The following is a 14,196-nucleotide window of genomic DNA, read 5'->3' as shown; positions in this document are numbered from 1 at the left end:
TGATTTCATGGATAAAAGGAAAAAGGAATCACTTTCCCGCTCTTTTCTCAGAGACTGGAAGCCTTTCACACAAGAGGTTTCCATCTAACCTTTTTATTAGAGTAAAGTACATCGGATAAAACATGTAAAGACAAGCCTGTTGGAAACAGCTAATTTGTCGACAAAACTAAATATGTGGGCAAATCTTTTGGTTTGTGAAACAGAATATGCGACAATTGCAGTAGAAAAGCTTTTATCTGCAAATATTGACACAATAACCATAATTTTGAAGTAAACTTGGATTCACACTATGCTACGTTGTGTGATCCTCCCACTGCGACTTGGCAAAGCATGCACAGATTTAAATAAGTTATGAACTTCACAGGGTGGTGAATGTGCATGGTGATGAGCTTGATGCTGCCACGTCTACTCCCGCTCCACCTCTCATTGTCGGCAATTTTCTCATTATTCCGCAAACCTGTCACCATTGTTACACGCACTGCGCCTCATGAGACACACCCGGACTCCATCACATTCCTGATTACCTCCCCTATATCAGTCACTCCCTTTGGTTCTTTCCCCAGGCTATATTGTTTTGTGTTTCATGTCTGTACGCTACTCGTGGTTCTTGTTATGTTCCATGATCGTTTATTCATTAAATTCACTCCCTGTACTTGCTTCCCAATTTATTAGCGTTGACGATCCAGAATAGCGCCTCACCAAAGGAAGAAAAAGGGATTTATTTTTGGCTTTTTTACTGGTGACGTCGGGTCCAAGGGAGGCTGATGACGCAACCAAGGATGTATCTTTAGGCTTCCAAGCCTCGGTTGGCTCGTCAGGCTTCAATTGCCGAAGCTACAGGGGAAGCCGCAGCTTGCTCGTCAGGCTTCCGTGACTCAGCCGGCTCGACAGGTTCCCATGCCTCAGCAGAAGCGATCCTGGTCCTCGCGACCGTCCCTCTGGTCGGCGTCCTGTCGCTGGAGCCACGCGTCAGGGAGGATGTACTGTCACGTCTACTCTCGCTCCCCCTCTCCGGCTCTTGTTGTCGCCAGTTTCCTCATTATTACGCACACTTGTGCCTCATGAGACTCACCTGGACTCCATCACCTTCCTGATTACCTCCCCTATATCTGTCACTCCCTTTGGTTCTTTCCCCAGGAGTCATTGTTTCATGTCTGTACGCTACTCGTGTTTATTGTTTTGTTCCATGTTCGTTTATGTATTAAATTCAATCCCTGTACTTGCTTCCCGATTTATTAGCGTAGCCAATACAGATGCTCCTTTCCAATAACTATCGATGGTCTTATTTCGTATGGTGGTGACATGACTAGCCATGATCGGCTGCCAGTTGACAAATAAAAATTATCATGGTCTTATCCATAACCTCCTAATCTACCTTTTGCACTGTATCTGCAAACTGTTGTCTAGCCAAAACGAGAATGGGCACATTTGCTGTTTGTGCCAAAACCAGCGTCAGAAATAAAACTAGGATGCAAACGCAGAACTTCTGTTTTATTCAGTAAATGAAAAGTTATGACTATGTCACGACACACTGCTTTTTATCTGCAACAAGTCAGTTTGATGGAACTACAGCTCTGGTGGGAAAATTTTCATTTTTTTTTATATGTGGATTTTAGAATATCCACATTAAAATCTGTCACAAATTGGATGTAAACCTAGCTTGTGATGCAATATGGATCTATTTAAAAGAAATGCCATCCAAGGCGGAGATTGTGGAATTAGTGAATGCGTATGTGAGGTGAGTGTGTGAGGTGAGTGAATGCGTATGACATAAAACCTTCGATTATTTCCTGTGCTTTTCATTCTAATCATGTCTTATATCAGAGTGAGCTCAAATTATTAGGACAGAGACTCTGTACTCCAGCACTTTGGATTTGAAATGATACAATACACAAATATCATTATTATTATCCGTAATCATGGTAGCATCCACATTAATGTAGAAGTGTTTATAAATATTTTCTGTTATTTACAATAAAAGTGACTCAAAGTTACACATTATTTACCATTCATTTCTATTGGGCACAAAATCATCTGAAACACTACCAAACAAACATAAAATGCATCAAACTAATTTGTAACGTCACAAGCTTGAAGTAGTCATTGTGTATGCAATGAATATGGGACCAAATTCGTAGATTTTTACTACTTTCATACACTTAAGTGAATTTATCCCTATACTTTTGGTCCCCTAAAATTGAGGGACTATGTACAAAAAGTGCTGTCATTTCTAAATGGTTAACCAGATATGAATGAAAATACCATAAAATTCAAGCAGACATTCTGCACTTTAATCTCATAGGCCTGAAGTACAGGCCAAAATAATAATAGATGTGTCACTGTCCAAATACTTCTGGAGCTCACTGTAAACTGAGTGTACAAAACATTACGAACGCTTTCCTAATATTGAGTTGCCCCCTGTTTTGGATAATAATAGCCTCAATTCATAGTGCTGAGGTAGTGCTGAGCGATTTGTGTTTCTTGAGGTCGGTTCGGTTTCGGTTCCTTTGTAAAAAAAATATATTAAAAAAATCACAGTTTTCGATTATATATTTTTTTACATTAATGGATCCAGTGGATTTACTGACTGGTAAAACTGAACTTACGTTCTGTGAACAGAAATGACAATTTTGCCTGTTCTGGGAATGTTTATTTTTAGGTTGCAGGGAGGTTCTGAGAACGTTTTACTCTGACCACCACTTGGTTTTCATGGGATTCAATACATGTTATGACACACTATGTTTATCACCTTGCGGGGTCCAGTGGCTTTGACACACACTACAAAAAGACTCTGCCCGGACTATGGAATATTGAACAAATACACTATAACTACCACCACAACCCAGGTATTGCTCAGTCTCTTCACACAGGAGTTTTTACTCAGGACTACACGCTTAGATACCCAACAGATCCAATTTAAAAAGCATTTTCTCCCTGCTTAGCACAAGGTGAAGGAGAGCTGTATTAGATAGGAATGCTAAAATACCAGTGATTGAAGTTGGCCGCAGCTGACTCTTTCCTACTGCTTGAGTAACGGCACTTCTTCTAGAATATCAGAGTAGAGAAGGCTAGTTAATAACATTTACCTGTGTGTCTGAGGTTAGTACTACTCTGGTTCTCCTTATGTTGTAAATGGTGAAAAAAAGCAGAAAAAAACAAATCGGTCCTCTATGGCTTTACTTCACAGATCGCTGATGGTTCATGATAACATATGAACAACCGCCGAACTCCACCATTTGCCCTTTGGATGTAGTCCCATGATACCATCAAGAGCAACGAATTAGCTGCTGCTCGACATTAGCAAGCCGACAGGAGAAACAGAGGTTGATTAGCTAAGCAAACTGCCAGCACACATCTATTGAGTGGCCACTTTTGCCCTAAGTAACTGCGCCTCAATGGGAGATATCTGCCACACTAAGTGGCGTCATGCTAACATATTGTACATTGACCTCTACTCAGCATTAGTGGGTAGGCTTCATTTCATTTCGATTATATTTTTTTCACATTGATGCACTATGAATTATCTGGGTTGAATCCTGTGATAACACTGAATAAAACAATAAAAAGTCCCATGATGGTAGTGACTGCCCATTAATGCTTAAACATGATTTATTCACTTCGCTTTAATCAAATATTTCAGTTGTTGTGAATAAAACTTTTTATTTGATGACTTTATTATTTAATTCCAAGTCATTTTCTCATCTCTATAGAGCTGCTGCCTATGCTGTCTGACAAAATCACTTTTTCCTTTCAATTAAGACCTAGAAATCCAGGTGAGGGGTGTTCCCTTCTAATTAGTGACCTTAATTCACCAATCAAGCATTAGGGAGGAGCAAAATCCCAGACACTCAGCCCTCCACTTGATGTAGCTTATTGGCCTGTTGGAAACTATATCTCCCTACTACCCTCATACTCAACTCTGGACCTCGAAGCCAGTTCCACTGCATTTCTTTTATTGTTCCCCTCTAATCAGGGACCGATTTAGACCTGGGACACCAGGTGTGTGCATCTCATTATCCGATAGAACAGAAAACCAGCAGGTGCCGGACCTCGTATGGTAAGAGTTGAGTACCCCTGTCCTACTCAATGGCACAGTTCAGGCTGGATCTGAATTATCTCTAGATAAACTGTGCAATGTGCGCACAGAAAAAAAACCGGAACAAAATGCAATTCAAATAAGTCAATTGGTTGTTTTAAAAAACGAAAAAGAACCAACATTTCGGTAATCACTCAACACTATCATCAGGGCAAGGACTCTACAAGATTTTGAAAGCGTTCCACAGGGATTCTGGCCTATGTTGACTCCAATGCTTCCCACAGTTGTCAAGTTAGCTGGATGTCCTTTGGGTGGAGGACCATTCTTCATACACACGGGAAACTGCTGAGCGTGAAAAACCCAGCTGTGTTGCAGTACTTGACACAAACCTGTGTGCCTGGCACCTATTACCATACCCCTTTCAAAGGCACTTAAATCTTTTGTCTTGCCTATTCACCCTTTGAATGGCACATATACACAATCCATGTCTCATTTGTCTCAATGTTTAACAATCCTTCTTTAACCTGTCTCCTCCCCTTCATCTATGCAGATTGAGGTGGATTTAACAAGTGACATCAATACTGGATCATAGCTTTAACCTGGTCAGTCTGTCATGGAAAGAGCAGGTGTTCATAATATTTTGTACACTCAATGTTTGTGATAACCTACAGTATTGTACTGAATGAAAATGATTCATGATGTGTTAGTCCAGCCTTAAAGTATGGGTCGCAGCATCTGTGTGATGCCTCAAAAAGCATCTGGTTTCAAAAATGTAAATGATTTCTTGTATTTTAACAGCAACAGTTCCACCCTAGAAAGATATATATGTAAGAGTGTTTTTAATGGAGAAAAATAAACATGAATAGCTATTTGTTTATATTGCAATTGTTCTAGGCATAAGGGCAATGAAATGTACTGATATCTACAGTTGAAGTCAGAGGTTTGCATACACCTTAGCCAAATACATTTAAACTCTTTTTTATTTTATTTTTACAATTCCTAACATTTAATCCTAGTAAAAATTCCCTGTTTTAGGTCAGTTAGGATCTCCACTTTATTTGAAGAATGTGAACTGTCAGAATAATAGTAGAGATAATGATTTATTATAGCTTTCATTTCTTTCAGCACATTCCCAGTGGGCCAGAAGTTTACAAACACTGAATTAGTATTTGGTAGCATTGCCTTTAAATTGTTTAGCTGGGGTCAAACATTTCAGGTAGCCTTCCACAAGCTTCCCACAATAAGTTGGGTAAATTTTGGCCCATTCCTCCTGACAGAGCTGGTGTAACTGAGTCAGGATTGTAGGCATCCTTGCTCGCACGCACTTTTTCAGTTCTGCCCACAAATGTTCTATAGGATTGTGGTCAGGGATTTGTGATGGCCACTCCAATACCTTGACTTTGTTGTCCTTAAGCCATTTTGCCACAGCTTTGGAAGTATGCTTGGAATGTGCTTCCATTTGGAAGACCCATTTGCGACCAAGATTTAACTTCCTGACTGATGTCTTGAGACGTTGCTTCAATATATCCACATAATTTTCCCGCCTCATGATGCCATCTATTTTGTGAAGTGCACCAGTCCCTCCTGCAGCAAAGTACCCCCACAACATGATGCTGCCACCCCCGTGCTTCACGGTTGGGATGTTGTTCTTCAGCTTGGAAGCCTCCCCCTTTTCCTCCAAACATAACAATGGTCATTATGGCCAAACAGCTCTATTTTTGTTTCATCAGACCAGAGGACATTTCTCCAAAAAGTACAATCTTTGTCCCAAAGTGCAGTTGCAAACCGTAGTCTGTTTTTTTTATGGAAGCAGTGGCTTCTTCCTTGCTGAGCAGCCTTTCAGGTTATGTTGATATAGGACTTGTTTTACTGTACCTGACATAATTTTCTGGAATTTTCCAAGCTGTTTAAAGACAGTCAACTTAGTGTATGTAAACTTCTGACACACTGGAATAGTGATACAGTGAAATAATCTGTCTGTAAACAGTTGTTGAAAACATTACTTGTGTAATGTACAAAGTAGATGTCCTAACCGACTTCCAAAACTATAGTTTGTTAAGAAATTTGTGGAGTGGTTGAAAAACGAGTTTTAATGACTCCAACCTAAGTGTATGTAAACTTCCGACTTCAACTGTAGGTATAGTTGCATGTTTTTATATGCTTGGGTTCCAGGAAAACAGAATTTCTCATTTGGGTCCCAGGCTGAAAAGGTTTAAGAACCCTGTGTTAGTCTAATAACAATATGCAGCTTTGATGTAGCGATTTGCACTACACTATAAATTATTCACAGGTTATTGTAGGTGAATGTCAGATCTACTCAAATGTGAGTTTCACATGTATTTCCATAAGTTTGGAGGTGATTACTGTAGTATAGGCTAGGCTGGGAGTTTGGCCTGCTCTTTTTCTTGTGCGTGGGTGTGAAAATGTAACTGGCCTATTGTCCTGACAGGTTTGACAATCTTATACACAGCCTGCCATGAGTGTGAAATCATTAACATTTCAAAATAGCGAAGGCAATTGTGTAAGGCTAAAGAGTCGCCAGAGAAATTAAGGTTTGAAAAACCACAATTTCACAGGATTTCAAATGTGACATTTCCATTTAGTTTTGGAACACTTCACGTGGATTTTCACAAGTGATCACGTGAAATTATGTAAACAATATGGTTTTGGAACACTTGATGACATTTCCCGTGGATTTTCACGTGTGATCTCGTAACCTTTCACATGTGGAATCATGTGTTGTAGGAACATTTGTTATTAGTTTCACACTGGTTGTGGGAACAAAGCCATATGCTTACTGAACGTTTATTAAGAACGTTTTGCCTGTTCTGGGGACGTTTATTTATAGGTTGTAGGGAGGTTCTGAGAACGTTTTACTCTGACCACCACTTGGTTTTCATGGGATTCAATACATGACATTCAATTCAATAGGTTTATCAGCTTGTGGAGCCCAGTGGCTTTGAAACACACTACAAAAAGATATCCGTCCGGACTCTGGAATATTGAACAAATACACCATAGCTATCACCACAATTCAGGTATTGCTGTCTTTTCACACAGGAGTTTTTAACTCAGGACTACATGTGTAGATACCCAGCAGATACAATTTAAAGAGAATTTTCTCCCTGCTAGTGAGGTTAGCACAAGGTGAGTGAATCTTTGTTTTGGCTAGGTTTTCCCCTTGCAGCATGCTTTAAGTCTGTCATTAGAGTCAGAGTTGTGTGTATTGCTTCAAGGGGTCTCCCAGCAGCATAGGAGTGATTAAAAGAAGATTCTGGAGAGGAGAGAAGGTTGCTGTTCATCATGATTTCAGTGCAGTTGGTTAGTGTTAATATCAGTTAGGTCATTAACCGAGCTTGTGAAGGAGAGCTGTATTAGATTGAAGTTGGCCGCGGCTGACTGGTACGGAAAAAGCGGCACCTCTTTCTACTCTCTTTCCTACTGCTTGAGTAACGGCACTTCTTCTAGAATATCAGAGTAGAGGAGGCTAGTTAATAACATTTACCTGTGTGTCTGAGGTTAGTACTACTCTGGTTCTCCTTTTGTGGTAAATGGTGAAAAAAAGCAGAAAAAAAAACAATGGGTCCTCTCTGGCTTTGCTTCACATATCACTGATGGTTCATGATAACATATGAACAACCGCCGAACTCCACCATTTGCCCTTTGGATGTAGTCCCATGATACCATCAAGAGCAACGAATTAGCTGCTGCTCGACATTAGCAAGCCGACAGGAGAAACGGAGGTTGATTAGCTAAGCAAACTGCCAGCACACGTCTATTGAGTGGCCAGTTTTGCCCTAAGTAACTGCACCTCAGTGGGAGATATCTGCCACACTAAGTGGCGTCATGCTAACATACTGTACATTGATGTCTTTTCAGCGTTAGTGTGGAGGCTTCACTTCATCCTTTAGGACTCTCCTTGTAATGAGGTAAAATAAATGCATTTATAAACCAAAATACACGGATGAGTTATCCAAGAGACATGACCCGGATAGTCTCCTGTTGAGACAGAATGCTCCAGGGAGAATGGGATACCTGAGGAGGTAACTGCAATGTTTACATCAAGCTGTGTAGCAAGAGTACTTTCACAGCTCTCCCAAGGGTTTTTCAGGTTTTAGGGCAAGCAATTCTTTGTAACTCCAGACAGATTTAGGTTTCTCACCGGTTAATATTTTATGACGAATCCATTTAGGCATCCTATTCCTTATATAGTGCACTACCTCTTACCATGGTACCATGTAGCCTCTGACATGGGGTGTGTATACAGTGGGGCAAAAAAGTAGTTAGTCAGCCACCAATTGTGCAAGTTCTCCCACTTAAAAAGATGAGAGGCCTGTCATTTTCATCATAGGTACACTTCAACTATGACAGACAAAATGAAAAAAAAAAAAAAATCACATTGAACGATTTTTTATGAATTTATTTATTTGCAAATTATGGTGGAAAATCAAATCAAATTTATTTATATAGCCCTTCGTACATCAGCTGATATCTCAAAGTGCTGTACAGAAACCCAGCCTAAAACCCCAAACAGCAAGCAATGCAGGTGTAGAAGCACCAAAATAAGTATTTGGTCACCTACAAACAAGCAAGATTTCTGTCTCTCCCTGTTTGAACTTGTTATCAATATAAAAAGACACCTGTCCACAACCGCAAACAGTCACACTCCAAACTCTACTATGGCCAAGACCAAAGAGCTGTCAAAGGACACCAGAAACAAAATTGTAGACCTGCACCAGGCTGGGAAGACTGAATCTGCAATAGGTAAGCAGCTTGGTTTGAAGAAATCAACTGTGGGAGCAATTATTAGGAAATGGAAGACATACAAGACCACTGATAATCTCCCTCGATCTGAGGCTTCACACAAGATCTCACCCCGTGGGGTCAAAATGATTACAAGAACGGTGAGCAAAAAATCCCAGAACCACACGGGGGGACCTGCAGAGAGCTGGGACCAAAGTAACAAAGCCTACCATCAGCAACACACTATGCCGCCAGGGACTCAAATCCTGCAGTGCCAGACGTGTCCCCCTGCTTAAGCCAGTACATGTCCAGGCCCGTCTGAAGTTTGCTAGAGAGCATTTGGATGATCCAGAAGAAGATTGGGAGAATGTCATATGGTCAGATGAAACCAAAATATAACTTTTTGGTAAAAACTCAACTCGTCGTGTTTGGAGGACAAAGAATGCTGAGTTGCATCCAAAGAACACCATACCTACTGTGAAGCATGGGGGTGGAAACATCATGCTTTGGGGCTGTTTTTCTGCAATGGGACCAGGACGACTGATCAGTGTAAAGGAAAGAATGAATGGGGCCATGTATCGTGAGATTTTGAGTGAAAACCTCCATCCATCAGCAAGGGCATTGAAGATGAAACATGGCTGGGTCTTTCAGCATGACAATGATCCCAAACACACCGCCCGGACAATGAAGGAGTGGCTTTGTAAGAAGCATTTCAAGGTCCTGGAGTGGCCTAGCCAGTCTCCAGATCTCAACCCCATAGAAAATCTTTGGAGGGAGTTGAAAGTCTGTGTTGCCCAGCAACAGCCCCAAAACATCACTGCTCTAGAGGAGATCTGCATGGAGGAATGGGCCAAAATACCAGCAACAGTGTGTGAAAACCTTGTGAAGACTTACAGAAAACGTTTGACCTCTGTCATTGCCAACAAAGGGTATATAACAAAGTATTGAGATAAACATTTGTTATTGACCAAATACTTACTTTCCACCAAAATTTCAAATAAATTCATAACAAATCCTACAATGTGATTTTCTGTATTTTTTTCCATAATTTTGTCTGTCATAGTTGAAGTGTACCTATGATGAAAATTACAGGCCTCTCATCTTTTTAAGTGGGAGAACTTGCACAATTGGTGGCTGACTAAATACTTTTTTGCCCCACTGTATATGTGTTGGGCCAGGGTGAAGCTCATTGTGATCCTATTAATTCTGCTGTCCAGTGGTGGAAATCTGCATGTCCAAGGTAACCCTGCTGCTTGCCTTGCATTTTAGACGACACAATACATCTTTAGGACATTTTTAGCTCTGCATGAAATGGTGCCAAGTGGACATGTTTCTAATAGTCCTGGGAGGAATGAGAGCAGGGTTGGAGGGAGGGATAGTGGGAGGGAGGGATTGGAAAGGAAAACGCATTAAGGGTACAGTGTGAGTGGTGGGGGATCATGGGACGAACATGAATCTGCTTACCTCGCTGTTCAGGAAGCAATAAAACACTGACACGAAAAAGCCCTGGAGAACAGAGACAAAGGGAAAGATGGCGAGAGGAGAGAGAGAGTGTCAAACATTGAAGATAGGATGAGCAGTGCGAGCAGCACTACATTGTACTGTAGCCTACATCTATTTTTTTGTGACACGTTATATGCTTCAGAATGTTTACATCGTCAAAGAAGTTCTCAAACCCTCTATAACACTTTTCATTGGGCCTGGGCATACCTGAAAAGACTCCAGGATGGAGTTGAAGTAGATGAAGACTATTTGGGCGACCTCATCCTCCCCTCCCGGGTTGACGAAAAATAGCATGTAGGTGATGCCCAGGAGAGGCAGCAGCACCAGAGTGGCCTTCACTGCTTTCCTGATGGACACACAGTAACACAAGAGTCATATTATTAAATAAAGACCTGGCCGCCAACTAGAGAGTCAATTAGACAGACACAGAGCCATACTAACGACACAAATAGATACCTAAAATAGACCTGTCAGACAACTAGTGGGCCAATACTAATTTGCTAACGGCTGCCAAGTTTTTTTTTCTCCTGTTCTGTGATTTTATGGTTCATGAGAGCACTCACAATAGTGTAGTTTGGATTTATGGTGTCGACATATCTTTAAGGGTAGTGATAATGTTTGTCAAGTTCTTACAATACTTTGATTCCACACTGGGTCTGGGGTTACATATTCAAACCATGGCAGCAGTTTCCAGTTCACATGCATACTGAATTACCTCATAGTCCTTACAGCACTATAACAGGTAGACGAATAAACTCCCAATTTGAATTGCTCTGTTAATATATTTATGTTCTTAAACTTGCTGAGTCAGTGGCTGTGTGTTTGTTTCTGTGTGTGTGTATATGTCTGTTTCTGTGTGTATGTGTGTGTGCGCGTGCGTGCGTGGCATTTATGCCATGTGAATGCCTGTGCGCGTGCGTATGTGTCATCCTCGGCCGCCCCATGGCGCTCTCACACCTGTGAATGAGTGAGTGGCAGCTGTGCCCATCACTTCCATGCAGAGACCCCCGATGTCAGCTGCTGAAACTGTTACCCAGCGCTGTCAGAGCTAGCATGTTGCCGTACTGCCCTCTCGTCTACACTGGCACAAATTGAGCACAAAATGAATGTACAATTTCTGACATGGCCTAAAGTAATGTGACACGGACACATTCTTTCAATTCATCCATTTCCCAGTGGAAGTGCATTGCTGTGGTGCATACCAGCTATACGGCCCACCAAGGGGTTAATGTATGAGGACAAGGTCATGTTCTAGGTCATACTGGCCTCTCATCCATCAGCATATTATTAATCATACGTGAAGTGCTGACCAGCAGAGTCCAATAGAGGAGCACTAGCTGAGGCTCAATGGCGCGAGACCCACAAAATGGCACCCTATTCCCTACATAGTGCACTACTTTTGACCAGGGCCGGCACTGGTTAAAAGTAGTGCACTGTATAGGTAATAAGGTGCCATTTGGGACGCAGGCTAAAAGCTGGCTGTAGGGTAACGAACATAGCCTTTATAATCACATTAGTGAAGCCAAATTGAATTTGCTCAATAAGAAGTTTGATTGACAAATGACTCCATTAGAATAACAATAATGAGATATTTGCTTGGCTACTTTCCAGTCAGATGACCCCATGCAGCGTCTGCCACTCTGGTTTCATTATCCAAGGAATCAGTCAAACTGTCTGATTTTACTGTTCCAAAAAAAGGTGTGAAAATGATTATGGCTTGTGAATAGTCAGCATGGTGTGTTGTGCTAGCTGGTTACAGTAGCTGTGAAGGGTGTGAGGGTTTCTGAAGATACAGCTACACACAGGCACGGGCATGCACACACTCTCCCACCCCACCTGGTTCCATACAAAAATAAATTATTACAATTCAACCAGACAGGTATCGATCATTAGGTTTCTTCCAACGAGGCCATTGATGTTTCCTGGGCGTGTATTAATTAACAGCATATTGATGTCTACTTTACAGCTGGGGCTGGCTCAGCTGACCCTGGATGCATCCAAAATGGCACCCTAATCCCTACAGTGCCTATAGAAAGTCTACACCCCCTTGGACTTTTTTTCACATTTTGTTGTGCATTCAGACCCTTTTTTTAGGCAAGCCTAAATAAGTTCAGAATTAAAATGTTGCTTAACAAATAATATAATAAGTTCTATGGACTAATAGGGGTTGATATGATTTTTTATGACCACCCCTTCCTCTGTCCCCCATACATTCAGCATCTGTAATGTCCCTCAGTCAAGTATTACATTTCAAGCACCTATTCAACTACAAAGACCAGAGAGCTTTTCAAAAGCCTCATAAATAAGGGCAGTGATTGGTAAATGGGTAACAATAACAAATTACATATTCAATATCCTTAAGCATGGTCAAGTTAATAATTATGCTGTGGATGATGTATTAAACCTCACAGACACATCAAAGATGCAGTCATCCTTCTGCACTGAGCTGCAGGACAGGAAGGAAACTGCTAAGGGATGTCACCATGAGGCCATTGGTGATGTTAAAACAGCTGCAAAATTCAATGGCTGTGATGGGAGAAAACGGAGGATGGATCAACAACATTGTAGCGACTCCACAATAATGACCTAAATGACAGAGTGAAAAGAAGAATTCAAATACACAAAACATGCATACAGTATGTATGCAACAAAGCATCAAAGTCATACCAACAACAAAAAACATGGCAAAGGAATACACTTTTGGCCTCATTGCAAAGCCTTATGTTTGCAGAAAATCCAATACAACACATCACTGAATAACTTCCTCCTTATTTCTAAGCATGGCTGCATCATGGTATGGGTATGCTTGACATCGGCAAAGACTGGGATGGAGCTAAGCAAAACATCCTAGAGGAACACCTGCTTCAGTCTGCTTTCCACCAGACACTGGGAGAGGAGTTCACCTTTCAGCAGGACAATAACCTACAACACAAAGCCAAATCTACACGAGTTGCTTACCAAGAAGACAGTGAATGTTCCTTAGTGGTCAAGTTACAGTTTAGACTTAAATCTGCTTAAAAATCTATGCCAATACCTTAAAATAGCTGTCTAGCCATGATCCCCAACAAATAAAGTAAAATCAAATTTATTTGTCACATACACATGGTTAGCAGATGTTAACGCGAGTGTAGCGAAATGCTTGTGCTTCTAGTTCCGACAGTGCAGTAATATAACAATACCCCACCAACTACCTAATACACACAAATCTAAAGGGGCGAATGAGAATATGTACATGTAAATATATGTATGAGTATATCAAACTTTTTTTTATATACTCAGAGGACCATTATTAGCATGTTTTAGCCACTCAAATAATAAACATTATCAGATTATCAGAACATGCAACAAGGAGGTCTGATTTCATTATTACTGAAACAGGATCCAAGTGGTGTGTAATATTATATATATATATATATATATATATATAAAGATCGAGGCCTCTTACACTTTAGTGTTGTGATGCAAAAATTTGAGCTAAATGCTTGGCGCATACAATTCAAAAGGTATTGTCAGACATTATTCATCCTAATCAGACAGGTATTTTACAGGGACGATACATTAGAGATAATATAAGACAAGTACTGGAAACAATAGAATACTATGGAATTTCGGAGAAACCAGTCTTGGTTTTCATAGCTGATTTTGAAAAGGTTTTTGATAAAGTACGACTGGAGTTTATATATAAATGCCAAGAATACTTACATTTTGGAGAAACTCATCAATGGGTTGAAGTTATGTATAGTATCCCTAGGCGTAAAATAGTAAATAATGGCTACATCTCAAACTTTTTAACTGTCAAGACGGGGTTAAACAAGGTTGTCCACAACTGACACGTCTATTTATTATTGCCATCGAAATGTTCTGTTAAAATTAGATCCAACAATAAATTAAGTGATGAGAAATCCGTGGCTTAA

General features: G+C 40.7%; 1 protein-coding gene across 1 annotated transcript in view; it reads right to left on the bottom strand.

Annotated features, from left to right (window-relative positions):
- The window catches only part of LOC139422143 (corticotropin releasing hormone receptor 1), a 157,267-nt gene that overhangs the window by 3,602 nt on the left and 139,469 nt on the right, over positions 1-14,196 (bottom strand). Inside the window, exons 12-13 of the mRNA XM_071173295.1 lie at positions 10,490-10,628; positions 10,244-10,285 (exon numbers count right to left, since the gene is read on the bottom strand). Coding sequence (XP_071029396.1) covers positions 10,244-10,285; positions 10,490-10,628 — 181 coding nt within the window. The remainder of the gene's footprint in view (positions 1-10,243; positions 10,286-10,489; positions 10,629-14,196) is intronic.

This window comes from Oncorhynchus clarkii, chromosome 12 (assembly GCF_045791955.1).
Source record: "Oncorhynchus clarkii lewisi isolate Uvic-CL-2024 chromosome 12, UVic_Ocla_1.0, whole genome shotgun sequence".
In the NCBI taxonomy this organism is placed as follows: Eukaryota; Metazoa; Chordata; class Actinopteri; order Salmoniformes; family Salmonidae; genus Oncorhynchus; species Oncorhynchus clarkii.
The sequence above is the reverse complement of the archived record's forward strand: the minus strand, read 5'-3'. Positions and strand labels throughout refer to the sequence as shown.